At 36.7% G+C, this 19,435-nt stretch overlaps 1 protein-coding gene across 1 annotated transcript in view; it reads right to left on the bottom strand.

Annotated features, from left to right (window-relative positions):
- The window catches only part of ESR1 (estrogen receptor 1), a 104,218-nt gene that overhangs the window by 21,696 nt on the left and 63,087 nt on the right, over positions 1 to 19,435 (bottom strand). Inside the window, 1 exon segment of the mRNA XM_056488587.1 lies at positions 3,306 to 3,444. Coding sequence (XP_056344562.1) covers positions 3,306 to 3,444 — 139 coding nt within the window.

Genomic DNA, 19,435 nt, shown 5'->3' with positions numbered 1-19,435 from the left:
CTCAATGCATTCATGGCTTCCTCTTACAAAATGCAGAGTGACCTTTATCACTAGGTCATATTCATTCAACTTCAGCCAGTTCTCTTCTTTAGATGGCATCAGTTTCTTTACTGTGGTCACCAGGCTTCCTTTTTAAATCGCAGCACTGCATTTCCCATTTTGCTGATACTAAGAATGTTTCAAGTGAGATTCAGCAATTCAGCTATTTCTATCACGAGTTTCTTTATGTTTCAAGCATTTGAGTAACCTGGAATCAGCATGATATCTGAATGCAACAAATCCTTTAAAAATACACTAAAATGTGACTCTTTTTCCTGAAGAAATATTACATTTTCTTCAAAATTATAAACAATCTACTGTCAGGCCTGACAAATTTCATCCCTGATCTAATGACATTTTTAAAGTCTAGTTCCTTGGGAACCCTCCAGACAGGAAACATCTGGTTTGTCCTACTAGAAACCTAAGCCTTTACTTCTAAATTTGCCTTATACAATATACTAATTTTCAAAAACAGAATATAAAATACTTGAGTTTATTATTTTATTTTATTAGGTACTGTACATTAATTGCAAGCACTATGCGTGTGCCTTGTATTTCCTGATTGAGCCTGTTTTTCTAATCTATAATTATTATCTTTTGAGCATTTTAAAAGCAGCAGTTGTACACTGTAAAAATCTACCAAGTCCTATGTAACTAACAGACTGTTAAAATGACTGATTTTGAACCAAGACACAAGTGTTTGGGTAATGCATTAACAGAATAAGAAAGGGTGCATTACCTCTACAAAATACACTCTCTAATTACAATGCAGACTGGGAACAAAAAGAGATAATGTGATTATATTCATCCATACAGAAGACAGCAGTCTATACATACTGACAACTTAATTGTTGTTTAATTATTTTCTTATAGGCAAAGAAAAATTTTAAAAAGGAACATAGAATTAATAACTAAGATCTGCTTGACAGATATTTTCAAGGAGTCTTCCAAGTGTGAATTGTTGCAAAGGAAAGTAAAATAAGCATTCATTTGAAAATGTAACTGGTTGACTTGAATAGAACTAGGAAAGACAGTTTCTAAAAGATCTTCAGAGTCAAGACAAGCATATGTGTAATATGACCCAAGTAGGAGGAGTGAGCTGGGAGAAGAAGGATCACATTTTTTCAAAAAGCTGCAAAGCTGAAAGGTTATTTTTATGACATTTCAGATAGATATTAACAAGACAAGGCTGTATTTATCTAGCCAAAAGGCAAAAAAAGTTGTATAATTAAATTTGGTGTGTGACCTAAGCTTTAGGAACAGATGTATACAAGCAACTACCTATATAAAACATCCTTGACATAAAGAATCTGCTAGATTCAGGATAAACCTGAATGTTAAAAAGAAAGAGGTGTTCAAATCAGAGAGGATGCCTGATCTAGATCTAGAGGCATACACAAAGAGTGGTAAAGCTCAGTATTAACAATACACAATTTTCAATAACTATAGAAGTATTGGATGGAACTCTGAGCAACGTGGTCTAGTGAAGTGATCTTCCCTGCCCTTGGAAGGGGGTTGGAGCTACTGATCTTTAAGGTCCCTTCCAACCCAAGCCATCCTATGATTCTATGAATACTTGATGCAGTGGAAGGACTTCACTGAAACAGGCTTTGAATCAGTGCCTGTCCTGCCCTCTCAAACCTGACAAACATATTTTTGCTTTATAATAGTCTCAAAAGCCAATTTGCCTAAATCAAATTAACACATCAAAATATTGTTAGCACTAATTAACGGTAAATTAAGAGTTATTTAACTGATTAGCATATCAATGCTTCCCAGATTCAAGTAATTTATTATTTTACTTTCTGCAAATATCCCTACCAAATGACGTGAGGCAAGTATATGATGACTTAGAAACATGTTTCTTATTATTTGAAAATTAGAAGATGCAATAGATCTCCATTTTTACAGTCATAATTGAAACTCAGAAAACAAAGAGCCCTGAGGTAATATGTGTTCTAGTTGCATGCAATATGCAATTGTTTTCTTTAATCCAACAGTTGACTTAAAATTGTGTGAATCAACAGCTCAAATTCTATTTTACTGAGAGCATGGGGATTTTAAGTTAAGGAAGACCAAAATTTCAAAATTATTTCAAAACTCTTGTGGCTTTTTGTGAAGACTATACTTACATTTAGACAAGCAGATATTTTCTATACCTAAAATGAAAATGTATTTTATACTTATCTAGTTCCATAGCTCACAGATAATTTTGCTTACACAAGTGAACTAGGTTTTTTCCTAAGGCAATAAATATTTCTCTATTACTGTGAAATATTATTTTTTTTACTGTTAGGTATTATCATTTGCATTTTACTAAAATGCAAAAAGTAAATCCTGGGGGTTGTTTGCAAATACAGGGCAGAGAATCCAAGGATTAACTCTGCCCTGAAGTCACTGCACCTCTCCCCTGCCAACTCTGCTATGTGGGCAGCAGTCTTCAACTAGGACCACCAAAAGCTGACTCTATCCTAAGCATTTTTTTCTGAAATTTAATTGAAATTTTTTCATGAAATTTTTCCCATGACTAGAAAAAAGAGAGCTTGAGCTTACATTAAGCTAGTAGAAAATGTGTTTTAAATTATCAGTCTTCCTGCTTTTAACGTGAAGACTGCTAGCTAAAATCCAGGGTATTGTCAAATGGCACAGATGCATTATTTTTCTCTCAGAAATACTTAGCATATTAGCAAGACCGGCTAAAAAAAAAAATAAAGCTTAGTGAAGGATGCAAGTATGTGTTTGTCATATTTGTCTCCAGTTTTCATGAGGAAAAAAAAATGCCCAAACTTAATATATTTTCTATAAATAAATAAGACTGCACTTGAGATTCTATGATGATTTGCTTCCAAAATTTTGGCTGGCTACTTGGATAAATTTATTTTAAACTAAGAAAAACTAGGAGGATTTAAATAAAGAAAAATAACTGTCTGAATTAACTGAATAGTGATCAGGTTTTAATTTAAATTACTTCTGCAACAAACAGTATAGATTATAAGAGAAATTTTCTGCTGTCTTTGAAAGAAAGTACTTCAAGCAACAGATGAATCTCAGACATGTTGCTTGTCTAATAAATGACCAGTATCACATTCCTGAGCATTTCTAAGTTTTTTTAGAGTTTGTTTTCCAGTCTCACCTCCTATAAGTCTGCTTGACATATGAAGTACTGTCAAATTGCAGTACTGGTGAGATGATATTATGCTAAAAATTAAACTGATTGCAGCAGAAATAAATTAGCTTAAACAATTCCCAGTAACATGCAGACTGACCTGTCCAGTAACAGGTTAGGTGCAAACGAAAGCTTTCCTGGGTGTTCCATGGAGCGCCAGACTAAGCCGATCATCAGGATCTCTAACCAGGCACATTCCAGTAGATGGACCTGATCATGGAGTGTTAAATCCACAAATCCTGAAAAAATAAATAGGAGACAGTAAAAACACTCCAGTTTTGTAAGTGGAACGGCATTATTCAGAGAACTAGGTTAAAAAGTGCTTTAGAGCTGGATAACCAAAAAGAGCAATAAAACAGACATTTGTTCTCCTTATATTTTGGGCTGAGTTTTGTCCACCGGCGTTCCCAGTGTCAGTCAGAACAGTCAGAACTTTCTATCCTACTGTTTCTGTGCTGGCTGTACTCTTCCCAAAAATCAGGGCAAGAGCCTGGACAGCATCTGCCATCCCCACACCTGCTGCCAGGGGCCTGGGAATCCAGGTGTACTCTGCAGAAAGGGGCATGTCTGCTCCAGCACCATGCTGCCTGGGGCAAAATGGAAAAATGCCTGCTGTAAAATGAAGTCACAGCTCTAATCAATTCTACCTTGGTAAAATGCTGTTTTACAGACTCATGGACAATTCACCATACTAAAAGTGTGGTATCTGTGTAGAAGAGGGACCAACAGAGGATTTCAAATGAACTATGGAGCAAATGCTGATTTCTCACAACAAATGCTGATCTTTGCACAGTCACAATTCACCAATAAAACATCTATTAATATTCCTACTGGACTACAGAACATGTAGGAATTAAGTACTTTGTATTTCAACATTGTTTAGAAACAATGAATGCACAATAAGAGATGGCTTATAGCAATACTACAAAAAATGAAAAAGAAAGAATAATGGTGTAGGTAGACATGAAACCATAACCACAGTGGTCCTCCCTGTGTTCATTTCCTGCAAGAGATTGAATTATTGTTTGGTTTGGATTCTCACTTTTCATGAATGTTATTTTCAATCCAAAAATATAACCAAAGTGAAAATTGCATAATACAATTTATTAGATCTTGCGTAAGTTATTCCTTGAAATTAGAAAAAACTTCCTAAAATAAAATATGCAGAAGTTGCCTTAAAATAGATCTTATTTATCTTTTACTCAGTGTTACAAGTGAAAGACATTATTGAACTTTGCCATAATTTTGGGGGGTAATTGTAATGACTTATACTAATCTTCAGAATACAGAATACATGGTAAACTACCTCACCAGCCCTAAATGGCAGGGATTTTCCTTCTGTGCCCTATACTCTCTGAAGGTATATACTGAGTCAGTTTTGAGAAATATACCTGGCATACACTTGAGTATTATCTTGAGAAAAAGGAAGAAAAAAGGCACATATTTTAAAAGTTAAATGATATGCCCAGAAATATTTTTTTTTTTTTTTCAAATAAGAAAGAGGTAGAGAATAAACAAAATACAGTTCACAATGACTTAGAATTACTGTTAGGTTTGGTAAAATTGTTGTTGATACAATAATATTTAATGAAAATATCTGAGAGAGCTAATCAATCTGTTGGTAAGAAATCATCCAAAAAAAGGAAACAGCTTTGACATGTTTGAAATAAAACCCACCTATCAATCATTAGTAGTGAATTTAGGCAGTTGCAGTACTGCTGTTTCTATGGAAGTGGTAACAATAGAGGAAAGAAATAAATGCTTTTTCCTGTATTTTTCCTTTATTACCAAGTACAAAAAATTATTTCCAGACTTCAAAGACTGGTGAAATGGCACTTGCCAGAGTCACCAAGCAGCTTGAACAATAGAGCTGAAACTTAAAAGAGCAACATTTTAACTACAAAGCATTGGTTACAGCACTCAAGCACAAAACTGGCAGCAAGAAAATGTCTGTATATGGAGAACAAATAATAAACACCAGGTTTCCTATTAACTACTGCCTTAAAATGACAATACACAATAATTGCCTTGATGGCTTTTTAGGTGACATTGTAAATTTATTATCTTGCTGTTGATAAAACTATCTAGTTAGTTTAGTTGGTAAAACTAAATGTCCTGCCCAAAGAAGCTGTGAATTCCCATCCCTGGAAGTGTTCAATACCAGGATGGAAGGGATTTTAAACAGCCTGGTCAAATGGAAGGTGTCCCTGCCCACGGCAAGGGGGTTGGATGGAACTAGGTGATCTCTAAGGCCCCTTCCAACCCAAACCATTCAACGATTCTATAAAATGAGAGATTTGATGAAACAAAGTTCTGTAAGATCACTGATACTGTAAAAAGCATGAAACACATTAACTGAATGAAAATATTTTAAATTTCATGTTTCAGTATAGCAAAAGGGTAACAAACTGAAGTATTTCTAACGGAAGGACATACAGTTTATTTCTTTACCATACACAATTTTTAATGATGACACAGAAAAAACAGAAGTCATAATTCAGATGTCCTGTTGGCATGTGGGAAACATCTAATGAAGACAATAAACTTTATAAAAAGCCAGGGAAACTCTGAGTGTAAGTTAGAATGGTTGAGAAAAAGCAAAATTAATATAACATTGAAAAATATGTCCTCTGGTGAGAAGTAAAAGAAATTTAGCTACTTTTTGTGAAGCTAAATAGTCTATAGGGGTTGAATGACCACAATGGATAAATATCCAAAGAAAAAGAGAATAGCATTACGAAATGTAATGGCATAATGGAGAGAAGCCCATGCTGACAGCTAGATTGGCTTCAAGTCAGACTGAAAATCAGACTGCAAATTAGGGGGCAGTGTTAACAACAAAAGTAGTTACTACCTAAGCATCACATTAAATTTCCTTGAATTTGCTCTCATTTGAAACATTAATCAAGATCTAATGATTTTTTAAAGACATAATCATTGCTCAAGAAAGTTCATTCAGAATAATGTAACAGAAGATTGAATTAAATTATGAATATATCATTAGTTCATCATGTAGAGCATGTTGCACTTTAGTGTTGCTGAAATTATGTGTAGATGTGCACATAATTCTCAAATTTCAGTACTCTCATAATCCTGGAAAATTTTGAAAATTATTCAGACAGTATTTTTTAATTCTAGATTTTTGATAACTGTGTTTTGAGGAAAAAGACAGACATTCACTTCACTGTTGATAAGTTAATTAATTGCAGTTTGGATGTAACCTACATCTCACTCCATATATACCAGAATTACTAATTTTATGATCTTATATCAATCAATATCAATAACCTAGATTGCCTCTAGTCCATCCTATCCAACATATATCATATGTTTGGCAGCAGAAAGATGCTTAGAGAATAAAAGCCATGCCTAGACTATTCCTCTTTTTTTCAAATACAGATAAATTAACAGCATTTCCAAGTGATTGCCAACAACAAACATAATGAATATAAATTCTTGTAGGAGTATGGAAATCTGAACTTCTGAAAAGCCAGAATGATCTTCAGCATATTCAGCTAGGAGTAAGGGGCAAATAAACTTGTGTGTAGAACACAAAACTGTAATGTTCAAATGGAACTGATTTTCCTTTCTAGTATGAAGTGGCAATATGTGCTGCATGAGTGACAATATGACACACTTTCTCTTTGAGACAACAGGACACTCCAAAGCAGGAGTGGGCCCATGGAGCAAAAGCTATTAAAAGCCCTGCTGTGGCAAGCATGACATTAGATTTGGGAATCCAAAACTGTATGGTCCCACCATCCTAAAGAAAAGGGAGGCAGTAACTATTTGCAAAACAAATAAGGAAATATCTTTGTAATCTGGGAGTTTGGGCAACACAAGGACTACTGGAAGTAGTTTTGGTAAAGCATATACCCTTGAGAAAAGTGGTTTATGCACTGAGTTGTTTGATTGCAGTAAGGACCTACATAAAACTCACATGATTTTCATTAATTGCCAAGGTAACATACATTCCAAACCCTTTAGTTCTCTGGAATAACCACTACCAACACAAGTATATGTATGTATGTGTGTTAAATTTTACCAATCGTTTTGAAACTAATGTATTCATCACTTGCTTTAGTGACTTTTGACCAAATAAGTAGCTACCCATTTTATGAGAAAAAAATTTCCATAACAATTACCATTCTCTGAGACCCAATATCCAGTGTTATTGCAGATTCAATCCCTCAAAAGGAAGTCCTCCACTGGGCACTCACTAACATTTGAGGATCATTATCATAATTTTGCCATTTCTACTAGCAAGACACTACTTTAGGGTGTCCAGATGCTCAAAATTAGTTAAGTAAATGTGGAAACAAATTATAAAGAAACCCTTCTTTTCGCATGTGATCCAACTCTAATCCAATCTATAAGTTTATACTGTATCTCCTAATTACCATGATGTGTACCTAGAAGATTAATATCAGCCAATTTTTGCGAGAAAATAAACGTTATTGTGTCATAAAGAATGAGTCTGTCTCCACATGCTTTGAAGGAAAGTAAAGTAAAAGCAATAAATAGTTTTAAAAGCAATAGCAAACTTCCATTTATCAAAGTATCCCTTTTACAACAGAAATTGATACCAGATGGTTATGGCAAAAAATACAGCAGGAAAAATAGGCTTCTACAGGAAGTTTCCTCATCTTACAGAGGTGTGCAGCTGAGACTTGCAGAGCTGGAATTGGTCTTTTTGTAATTGATATCCCTTAACATTTTCCCCTCCAAGTTTCTCCAGTGTTTTCTGAACTGCATTTAACTGGCATTTAATATGCTTCAGATAGGTTTTATACTCTGAAGCAGTAGTCTCCAGTAAGAACTTTCATACTCTCTGTCAACACTAGGTAAATCACAATCTCCTGTTGTTCTGAAATAAACAAACATCTCTCTCTCTGACTATCACTTGATACATCTAATTACTGTATTGGAAAATTCCATCATTCCCCAGATCATCATCTCACTTCTCTTTTCCAAAGATCTTAATTATATTCAGTCACTCCTTAGACGAAAGTTATTCCATTCACCTTTGGGACAATGTTGTCCTTCTTGGAACATTTTCCAGCTCAGCTACATCCTTTTAGAGAGAGTGAGATCAGGACTGCAGACTGTTTCAGTCTGCCCTTATCTTTATCATATTATCCAATTTAATTACACCCATAATTTTTATCACTATTATCCACACATTTCTTTTCCCAGCAAACTTATGAATATGTTGAACACTAAAGTCTTAAACATCTTAACAAGTCTTAAACATCTTAACAAGTCTTAAACTTGTCTACTCTTTCTTTAACTTCATAGCAACAAAAAATTTTATAATAGCTCATATGGCAGACCACAGGATGCTAAACTCGAAAAAAAAAAAAGTTGTAGGAAATTAGAACACTTAAATTTTGTGTCTTAAATGTGTCCAGACAACTCACTGTTTTTATCTATCTTAATGCAGCATTTTGAAAAGTGGCAACCAGCACTGAAAAAGGCTGTTGTTTACAATTCAATACAGTATCTCAGTCATGCCACAGTCATGTAATAGACCACATTTGGAACAGAATGCTAATTAGGTTGGCAAAGACACAAGGAAAGTAGTGGTGGGTGCTGCAACCTAATTGCTAGCAACCATCCAATAAAGCAACAAAATAAAGAGAGGCTTTTATAGAGGAAAATATCTAAGTAGATGAAAGGCAAACAGCAAAATAATTCCTATGGCAAGTTCTGTTCTCAAAACAACAGCCATAGAGAGGAAAAACATCAGTTTTTCCTAACCTAAAGCACATTGAAGGACCAATATCTCAGTCACCACTGTTTGATCAAGTGGTGAAGTCTGTGCCTGTTTTAATGCCATGAGCGCGGTATCCAACCTCTCCACTTTAAACAGAGTGGTGAGACTGCATCTATGCATTTATCTAGCACATAAGATGACATTCTGTTCTGAAATTGCACAGATCACTCAGCCTCTTCAGCCTTTAAGGCTGAGTCCTGAAACCTCTTAGTTAAGAGGTGGCTAAAACCCACACCTTGACTATAGCCTTGTCTGTACACAACAGCAGAGCAAAACAAATTCTGAGGCCAAGTGAACCAGAGAACCACAAATGCTGTTTTCTTTGAGCCTCAGTATTTATACAGCTATTTCTATAATGTTACTCATTCCTAATTCTTTCCACAGATCTTCAGACCAAAATTATACAACACTTTTATTAGGTTCTCCCTCCTAAGGGCACTTACAGTATGACACGGACATATTGGTTTAATTGTTTACACAACACCAGTGTTTTAAATCAAGACTTATTTTGAAGACCAAAGATCAAAGATCTCTAAACCTCAACATTTTCAATCCAAATATTTTGCTAGAAGAGTAGTCTTGTTATTTCATTTTTTTAAAAAAAAGGATATTTCTTTTGTTTCTGTAAGTGCGGTCAGAAAAAAATTAACTACAATTTACTGAGCTCCTGGGAGGAAATCTGAAAGACAAACACAAAGCAAGTGGCACAGTTGTAAGAACCTTTAACTACTTTGCTCTTTCACAATTCTCTTTTTTTTCTGCCTGTATAATTAAGTATAGCAGCACACCAATCCAAACTTGCACAGTCTCGTCTGAGTGTAAACAGTCTGTCAGAAATTAAATTTCTTGAGATCAAAGGGAACAGCATCTGCTCTTAATTACTGTTAACTCCTTTAGAAATTTGTACTTCTCATTTTTCCATTTTCAGCTCTAATGTTTTAAACTTCTTTCTGAAAAATAAAAATTACAATTTACAGGTGTAAACTTAAGATTGATTAGGAATGTTTGGGGTTTTGGGCAAAAACCCTAAAAGTCAGAAGGAAGATGAGAGCCCGCTTTCACAGTCTGCACTCATACTACAAGTCAAGATGAAGCAAGTTTCTGCTCTTCACCTCTAGTGGAGGTTTCCATCCTTCCTGAGCTGGCCCTAGGAAAGCTGCCTAACAGCTTAGCAGGTAGACAATCCAGCCAAACTCCCTACCTGACATTGTCTCTAGAGCAGGATGCTGCAGGGAAATCATATTTGCCACTTTTATTTCAGATCCCCTTTCTAGGAGCTGGTCTCTTCTGCCTCCACTTAAAAGTTGCACTGTGATGATTCTGAAATGCATTTCTCAGGTAAATGAGAAACTCCTAAATTTCAACTCCTTTCCAGGGATATGCAAAGTAATCATGACTTCACTTAATGCTTTCTGCTTGTGCAAAAAGTACATGCTTTTTCAGACCTGTCCAGTCCTTATCTTTTCAGAAAGAGGAGTCTAAAATGTTCCTGAGGCCATTCCTGGCCCAAGTAGCCAATTCCTTGTACAGCACAGGAACATCTCTTTCCCTCCTCAGGTACACACCAGTCTAGACTATGACCAAGTGCACCCTACCTACATCAGCTATATTAAATACTGTCCTATTTTAAGTTTCCTATGCCAGAGCAAGCTTGTAAATAAGTCAAGCAAGTAGAATTTCACATACTCAAAGCAATACTTTGCACCAAGCACAATTAGCATTTAGGGCCATGGCAACACTTCAGAGGTAGCGACAGACAATTGCCACTGGTCAGACATACATTCTCTTCTCCTGACAAACCCTTGCCACATTTTTATGAGATGCTGGTGCCTTGCCTGAGACAAACATGAGAATTCTCCAGCACAAAACCAGCTTGGCTGGCAATGCTCCCAGGAAGATGGACCATGTTCTACCTGGGGGTCTGCAGGAACACTCAGTATGAGAATCAGACCTCAGCTGTGAAGTGCTCCTGTGAGTTTTAGGGTCAGCAAGCTCTCTCTGAACAGCAGCACAAGCAAACTGTTCTATAGTATTTTTCTGACTGCCTGAAGATCTGTCCTGTGCTGGTGGATGGTCAGGCTGTGTGTCCAAAGCCCATGGAGAGAAGACAAGCTGGGCAGTGTTGTAGCTCAAACCCACCCCTGAGTCAGGACACAAATGTACCTGGTGAAGCTGAGCACTGCCAAGTCCTGGCTTTCTCACACCTGTCATTGTCAGCCTTGACTTAAGCACAGAGGGGCTTCTGCAACAGTTGAATTTTATTAACCAAAGATTATTCCAGAAAGTGCATTAGCAGTAACCATTTAACACAAATACTTTGAGGCCTTCCATCAGGGAACATAATAAAAGTAATTGGCACTCACGTAGCACTTTACATTTCCAAAGGGCAGTGAAACCATTAAGTATCATTAAATGTATTTTATAGACAGAACACAGGGAGGTTAAGTGCCTCATCCAGGAGGAGGCAGGATTAGGACAGAGGTGTCTCAGCATACTCTGTCATCCTTTCAACCACAAAAATCTTTGAGTTGAAGACTCCTTGAGCCCAAGTGAAAGTTCCATTTCTTGCAAATCAGTAAAGGTAAAAAAAACCAGAAGCAACTGAACTTTTCTCATAGAAAAAGAAAAAAAAGCTTTATGAAGTTAGATTTGGGGTGAAAATTGTTTAGAATGTGGGCAGAAAAGCTGGATGCAGGGAAGTACACAAGTATTAACTTTAATCAGTCTCACTAATCTAGGCAAGGTAACAACCTCTACAGAACAAATTTTAGGCTTAAATTTTCCTCACCTTCTTAACAAGCAGTTTTAAATGTTATTAAAATAAGAATAAATCTTGCTAATAATATTTATAACAACTACTGTATAAGATTATTGTAAGTGAAGGCTGCCTGCAAGTTTGCAAGTGAAAGCTTACCCTACTTGTAAAGCAAGGAAGGAGACATACATATATTTTCTGCATAGAAAACAAGCTCCTCAACTAATCAATAAAAAGTTATGCTTGTTATTACATGGAAAAGTTCTTGAAGCACTATATAGTTATTTAAAGCATGATGATGATAATTCCTTCCTGGACTGTAATCCAGATGTCTGAGACTCAGGGTACACTCTGACAACAGTAAGATGTTACTTTATGGTTCTTTTAGCAGTGAGAGCTGTGCCACTTCTCAGGAAGTTCAGGATTGCAAATAAAAGCCACAGAACACTGTCTGCTTATTGAGAAAGGAACAGCAGCTGTTCCCTCTTATTTTGAGTGTAGGAACAGCCCATCAGCTGCATGTGAAGGTTGTCCTCTGAATTTTTCCCTGGACAGGTGAAGAAAGACACTACACAAAATTTATTAGCTGCTGACTAAAATAGATGGTATGAGGTAATACATCTTTTATTTATTGTCTCTGCAACAGTTGTTACATTATTTTATAAACTTATACCAGTACTCTAGCCAGTTGCAAGTAGTTTGGAGGGTTTTTTGGGGATTTGTCATTTTTGTAAGAGGTCACAGCTATGCAAAATGTTTTCCATCAAAAGCAGATGAGGCTAAAATAATTTCTGGGGCTGGTTATGCATTCTTAAGTGACTTTTACGAACTCAAAAGACAGACTCATAAATACAAGCTGTCCTCTCTACTTCATTCTTTCCCCTCCTCCCCTTCCCTACCCAACTAGGGCTGCCACACTGCTGGTCTCTTTGCTGGTTTAATTGCTGAGAACATTGGTGAAATAACCTGTCAAGAAAGAGGAGCATGAAAGCAACTGGTGAGCAGCTCAGGAGCACCAACCACCTCAGAGAGTTTACACTTTCTGTAAATTTGCCCTAACACTTGAGGTCATATCCAGCACAGCTTGGATTTTTTTTTTTTTTTTGTCTGTTCAGTTGCATCCAAGACAGTATGAGGCTTTCAGCATTTGTCTGACCTCCTTACTAAAGTACCAGACTATGCTCCAATCACAACCTAAACCAAATGGAAGTGATGGTTTTGCGACTGTCAAAAAAAATCATTCGAGGCAAAAGGTCTCATTAAGCAATCACCCTTTGAGCAATCTCTTTAAGCAACCACAGTTTTCAATAAACATATAATCTGGAGGGGGGAAAAGGAGGCAGACTGAGGTAGAATCTTTCAGAGCTCTTTAAATGACCCCAGCATGCCCCTGCAAGGTTTCAAATGGTTGATTCAATACACAATTACTAGGGGAGAACTTTAAAACCAAAGATCAAAGACTTCCCAGTTGTTTTCCTCTTTTGCAGAGTGTGCCTACACGCTTTTACTACATCCTCTTACTGCTCTTATCAGCTCTGTAGTTGGGAAAGGCACTTTGGATGGGGCAGTGCCCTGATGGTGTCAGTGAGAGCAGCAAGCCAGAGGTGGTTCACATGGAGCCCTGGCAATGCAAATATGTCACATGGTCAAATGGTCATGGGGGGACAGGACAGGGATGGCAAGTGAACAAAACTAGGGTAAAGGGAGCCTGGAGAGCTATTGTACCACAGGCAGCTCATTTCTACTGCTCTGCACTTCATTTCTTCCACAAATATTAGGGTGCAAAAATATCTCCATTGTTCCATTTTACATTCTTTTTGTTCCTTTAATTATAGGAGGGATATGAAAGACTTAAAGGTCATCATAATGCAATCAAGAACGTTTTAAAAAATGATTTTAAATTAGATTTGCAAGATAACAAAACCAATGGCCAGCTTCAGCCATTCTTCTAAACTAAAATAACTAACTAAATTAGTTATTTAAACTGAAATTAATGATTAACCCCATCATTTCTGACTGTCCCTAAAATACTGGGTTTATACTTTTATCTCCAGTAATTCTGTTTAATTCTTTAAGAATTAAAGTTCCACTGTTTCACTTTATATCTCCACCCATGTCCGGAAGTTTTAGAAGTGTCATATTTTAATTTAACACTTTTTTGACTGCAAAAACTTTTATGTGATGAAACTGGGAGGGCTAAGTTCTTCCCTTGTTCATTCATAAAATCTGGTGAACAAGGCACTAAGCTGTTTTCTCCACAGTGTCTCCCACTACTGTACTCACCACTGAACCCATTAGCATTCATTGGAGGAGCATCTGGAATTAGCAGAAAAGAGGATTATTTTGCAAGCCAAGGAAAAGAGGGGGAAATTCAAATTTGTAGTGAACCAGAAGATTAAAACTGCTTCAAGGCTACAAATAGAGATTTCTCAGAACATAGTGTGCTGTACCCAAGAAATGAAGCATAAATTCAGAGTTCACGGTCTGGTCATTCTTTGTAGTCACTAGGACATAAAACTAGCTTGACTAATGCACCTGCATCATTTTTTTTCCTTGGGATTGTTCACTTTTAAGGTATTATTTCTGTCTATTGCACTTACACATGAGTAACAGAAGCTATATATATTTATATGTGTACTTTAGCATCCATTACATTGCCTGGTACCTACATCAAAACAGAAACACAAGCACAAATAAATGAAACATCAAATGTTTCTTTTTCTTCCTATTCCTTTCACCCCTACATGACTGGTTTTGAACAGAACCCAATCTCTAAAAAATTGTCCAAGAAATTGTAAGGATACATCAAAGAGAAGAAAGACAGCAAAATTAATTGCAGCAATTTCCTTTAACCACTACAACAAGAAGACTATTTCAGCAGCTGTGTGGGAGTGTCATCATAAGACAGAGCACAGGAATACTTCACAGGGAAAGCAAGACACTGGAATGCAGCTGGCAATTTGTATTAATCTTCTAGTCCAGGGAGACCCAGTAAGTTATCAAGCAGCATGTTTCCACAAAACACATCACTAAGCCCCTTTTCTTGCACTCTCCCTCAGCAGGCAACAAACCCAAGGCACCCTCAGGAAGCTGTGACACATTTCATGGAGCAGGCTCAGGTGAGCACTGGAGAGCACTGACCTTGACTCACGCTCCCACACTGCCTGCTGAGACACAGGCTGAGGCTGGAGCTGGTTGGAAGTGCTCTGACATCGGAAAGTGACAGCTGGCAAGTTTAAACACTCTGGGTAACATGTCAGATTTCACAAAATGAAAACAAACAAATAAAAAGAGGCTGGTTTCTATCAGGAAACACAGCCTCCTTGTCAGTGCCTCGTCTTACTTTTCAGCACTCTACCTACTCAAGATTGAAAAAGGTATCTAAACTTCTGGAAATATAGAACTCTTTTCCCTAAAATAGTCCTTTTATTTTAAACAGATGCCTGAAATATTTGAAATTTTATTGAAGTCTATTCTTTCATATTAAAAAAAAAATCATTTTACCCAGAAAGTTTATCATCTAGCAGAAAGTTTCAAAAGTTTCATTTTGTATTAATTGAGAAAGTTTATTTTTTACTGTTTGTATCTGCCATGAAACAAAGAAATTAATTATTTACACAACTCTGATGAAGACAGGAAAAGTTTTGGAACAGCATACAAGCTCATCAAAAATGACCAGATCTATAAATTTATTTGGCATCCGTTGACAGAACTGGAAAATTGCATGGAATCCCACTACATTAAAAAGTATCACTTTAATACCTTATAATAAATATAATAGCAGAAATTAAAGACCAGAAAAAAAGATGTAACTTAAAATTCAAAAATTTTTCCCTGGAATTACAATTTGATATTTTTTCTAACTTGCAATAAACATGCTAATTTTCATCTTTCTTATTTCAGAGACACTTTGATATATTTGTTTTTCTTTTTTTTTTTTCACATGCATATGAAAAGAAATTTGACAGACTCCTTATGGATGGGAATAAAACCTTGGCTTGGACCAGGAAATAGAGCCACTTCACATGGGTCAGGCATAGTCTAGGAGACTGTTTCATGAATAGCATCACCATACTGATCCTCAAAGCACAGTTTGCATCACATAAAGAAGATTCTTTCAGGCTGAAATCTCCTATCCTCAGAGACAGAGGAACTGTGCTTGGTGCAGGAGACTCAGACCAAGAGACCTCTGAGGGTCCAAGAGGCTGGCAACTTGTTAAGAAGGGGGGGAAACAGCTCATCAATGTTATACTGAACTACTTCTGACATCCCATTAGTAAATAATTGCAGTCATCCACCAACTCAAAATCACTTACAACCACCAGATTATTTGTAAATAAAATAACTCATGGAAAGCTGGTAACAGTTGTTCACTGTCAGCTGAAGAAAAGCAGATCTGGATTCATCAGCCTGCAGTGATGGATTTTTAACAAAACATCTCAGGAGCCCTATTACTGATAAATAAGGTACAAAAAAGCTCATCTGGAGTCTAAAGACAAGAGCACTCTGACTGCACTGTCTGCTGAAATAAGGCAGTAAAGGAAATGTATTTGTGTTGCCTAGCACTATCTCATTCAAATATTCAAATGTGTCTGTTCAAACACCTGGTTAGAAGTGTCCTCTTAAAAAAAAACAACAACAAAAAAACCAACAACAAAATCAACAACTAAAAAGGCCCAAAATACAACCAAACCAAGAGGACAAGGAAGAAAACAAACAAAAAGCAGAACAAAAAAAAACTTAAAATACATGAAGTAGCATGTAAAAAATTCTGCAAAATATAAGCCACTATTTTGAGAAGAAAAGGCATACTGGCAAGGCATAAAACAGGGCCATAATGAGCAATATAAAAGAAATAACAGATTTAATTCATATTTCTGTCTGTAGGCTAAGAATTTTCAAGTTGGGAGTTGGGGAGGGGTTGGTTCACAACAGGGATCTTTAGTGTGCTTCACAGATTTCCCATGCAGCAGATAAAATCCTGAGGCACCAGTTTAGGAATGAAATCACTATGGCACATTGTAAGAGAATTCTACAAAACTGACAGGGAGGCATTGGCACAGTCAACGCTTCCCTGCGGCAAAGCAACATTCTTCCCAAAAGGTTCAGTCTAAACAACCCTAAGTGTTTACCTGGGGGGGAAAAAAGTGCATTTGGTATTTATATTGGAGCCAGTGATCCTCCATAACTCTGGTTATATGACTACCAAGTGGGAAAACAAATGAAGTCACAAGTTGATAATTGTGCTGGATTTTCATGGGCAGCTCTTCTGTGTCAGCTGAGGTTTTAAAATGTGTGATATGTTAACCAATTAATACCAGTGTTTAATCCCATCATCACCATATAAAGTGTACTAGAGCTTTCCTTTTCCACTAACATTGTAAAATCCCACCCTGCAGAAGACTAAGAGTCAACTGCTGATTCTGCAAAAGGCTGCCACATGCTTCTGTCACTTTGGGTCACTATTTACAAGCTGTACAGTGCAAACTTGGCCCAAAGAACTTCCAGAAGAATTTACTGCCTACCTGGAAGAGAAAGAACAAAAAATTTCAAAAAATATGCTCTAGAACCAACCAGAGAGTCTTTGCCTCCAGGAAGTAAAGCATCTTGTACCCCAGGGATGGAAGCCAACCAAAGACCCTCTGTGAACAAGGATGCATCTTAAATTGGGGGGTGCTACCTCTTACCCATGAGTCTCCAACCCCTGACAGCTCTGGCACAGCATTACAGTTTATGCTGCAGATTAAGCAGGAACATGCACAGTAGGAGCTAAACACCTACTTAAGCAAACAGGGTAAAGACTCTATATGGTGCCAGGAACCAAAAGATTCTTGCCATTTGTACAGGAGAGACTTGAAAAGATCTCTCTGCATAAAAATAAAGAGAAATTAAATTATAAGAATGCTTACTCTACAGTGGTATATTACTATTGGCAGTTTATATACATTAATATTTCTTTCTAGCACCATCACATTAATACTTGCCTATTCATTCCTGATATACTATCACCCCTCCATTTCAATTGCCTCAGCTATTTTATGAGCTGGACTGGGGATGAAGTTATTGGCAACCCAAAACACACACCCAAAAGATTTTTAATCCAGATAAATCCCTATACTTGCACAGCCATCCCAAGACAGGGAGAATTACAAAGGTAGGAACTGTTCTAGCCAGCACTGCAACTGGAATAAATACTTGTGAAATTACAATCTTGCAGAGTACATCCTACAAATGTATTTGATACTTACAAGAAATACTACCTTTGCAACAATCAAAGGAGATTTCTATAATAGGTCAGACATGAAGTGTTAATATAATAGATATTATATGGCAATATTGTAATTTCAGCTCTATTCCAGTCAGTTTGGTTTTTTTGATACAATGATCACACCCAGTCAGAGACTGTTCAGGGTTTTAGTAAACACCTGGTTGTCATGCCAGCAACCTGTATAGCTAATTCTCTATTTGCAGCCATGTTTTCTAAGGAACAGCAGCTGTTGCAGAAGATTCTTCATTAGACTACTAATAAGAGTTAATATTCTCTAGGACTATTTTAATTAGCCACTCTACCACTTTCCCTATCTTTGTGAATAAAAGTAAAATTAAATTTCTTGAATTTTGGTTTTCCAAATCAGCCTAAACACCCTAGAATGTAATTCCATAGGGAGCACAACACATATAGCCTACAAGCAAGATTCTGAGTGGCACTTTTCCCCTCATCTGTATATTAACCTTGGTTCTCAGACTTCCTACTGCACTTGGTTCCAAACCAAAAATCTCGAGCTGAAAAGAAAAAAATAACTGAAAATTCTGACATTAATTTTCTTTTCTTGATATCAGTCTGCTCACAAGGAATACCAGATAGCTGTGAGATTCACTGGGTACCTCTGACAGCCTGAGCTGTGCCTCTCTCTGGTGGGCAAAGGGAACTGGACACTGAATCTAAGTCAAGATATTGATTCCTCCCTTCTGTTTCCAGGACTCCTCAAGAGGCTTCAGAAGCTTTAGGTCTAGACCCAGAGTCTAAGTACAGTAATAAATATTTCACCTCTATCTCCCTGCTCCAACTGTGTCAGACATTTCTTACAAGCAGCAGAACTTTACATAAGGAACAGAAGGCAATAGTTCCTTATGGGCACTCTTAGCTGAGCACAAACTCCTGGAGGAGCAAGGCAATTGCAGATTTCTCATCTCCCATTCCACTGTGGGATATTCTTTATCTTGCTTACACTATTTTAAATTCACAGCAGTCCATAACTAGCACGCAGACAAAACAACATACTCTTTCCACACATAGTTCATTTCCCGGAGAGATAATCACAGAAAACAAACGAGCTGGTAACAGATGTGTCATATAATGCACCACTGCAGCAATACAGACAGGGTAAGAGCCCATCCAGAAGTCATCTGCAATAAATCTTTCCTAATTATTTCTATGTAACTTAAAAACTCCTATATAGCTAACATGAGATTTTAGTGAAAGACTCACTTGAACAGAAAACTGATACAAATGATATTAAAATAACCTCTGAACTGAAATTACAGCTGACTGTACTCAGAAATGTAGTACTAGAGAGAACCTAAAAGAATTAGGCTGAAGTTATTAAACATCAAGTTAAAAGGGCCAATTTGTGTGAATTATGTGAGCAAGAAACAATGGATATGTGCACATGCACATGCATATCGCATCAGTGCTTTC

Source organism: Oenanthe melanoleuca, chromosome 3, assembly GCF_029582105.1.
Source record: "Oenanthe melanoleuca isolate GR-GAL-2019-014 chromosome 3, OMel1.0, whole genome shotgun sequence".
In the NCBI taxonomy this organism is placed as follows: domain Eukaryota; kingdom Metazoa; phylum Chordata; class Aves; order Passeriformes; family Muscicapidae; genus Oenanthe; species Oenanthe melanoleuca.
The sequence above is the reverse complement of the archived record's forward strand: the minus strand, read 5'-3'. Positions and strand labels throughout refer to the sequence as shown.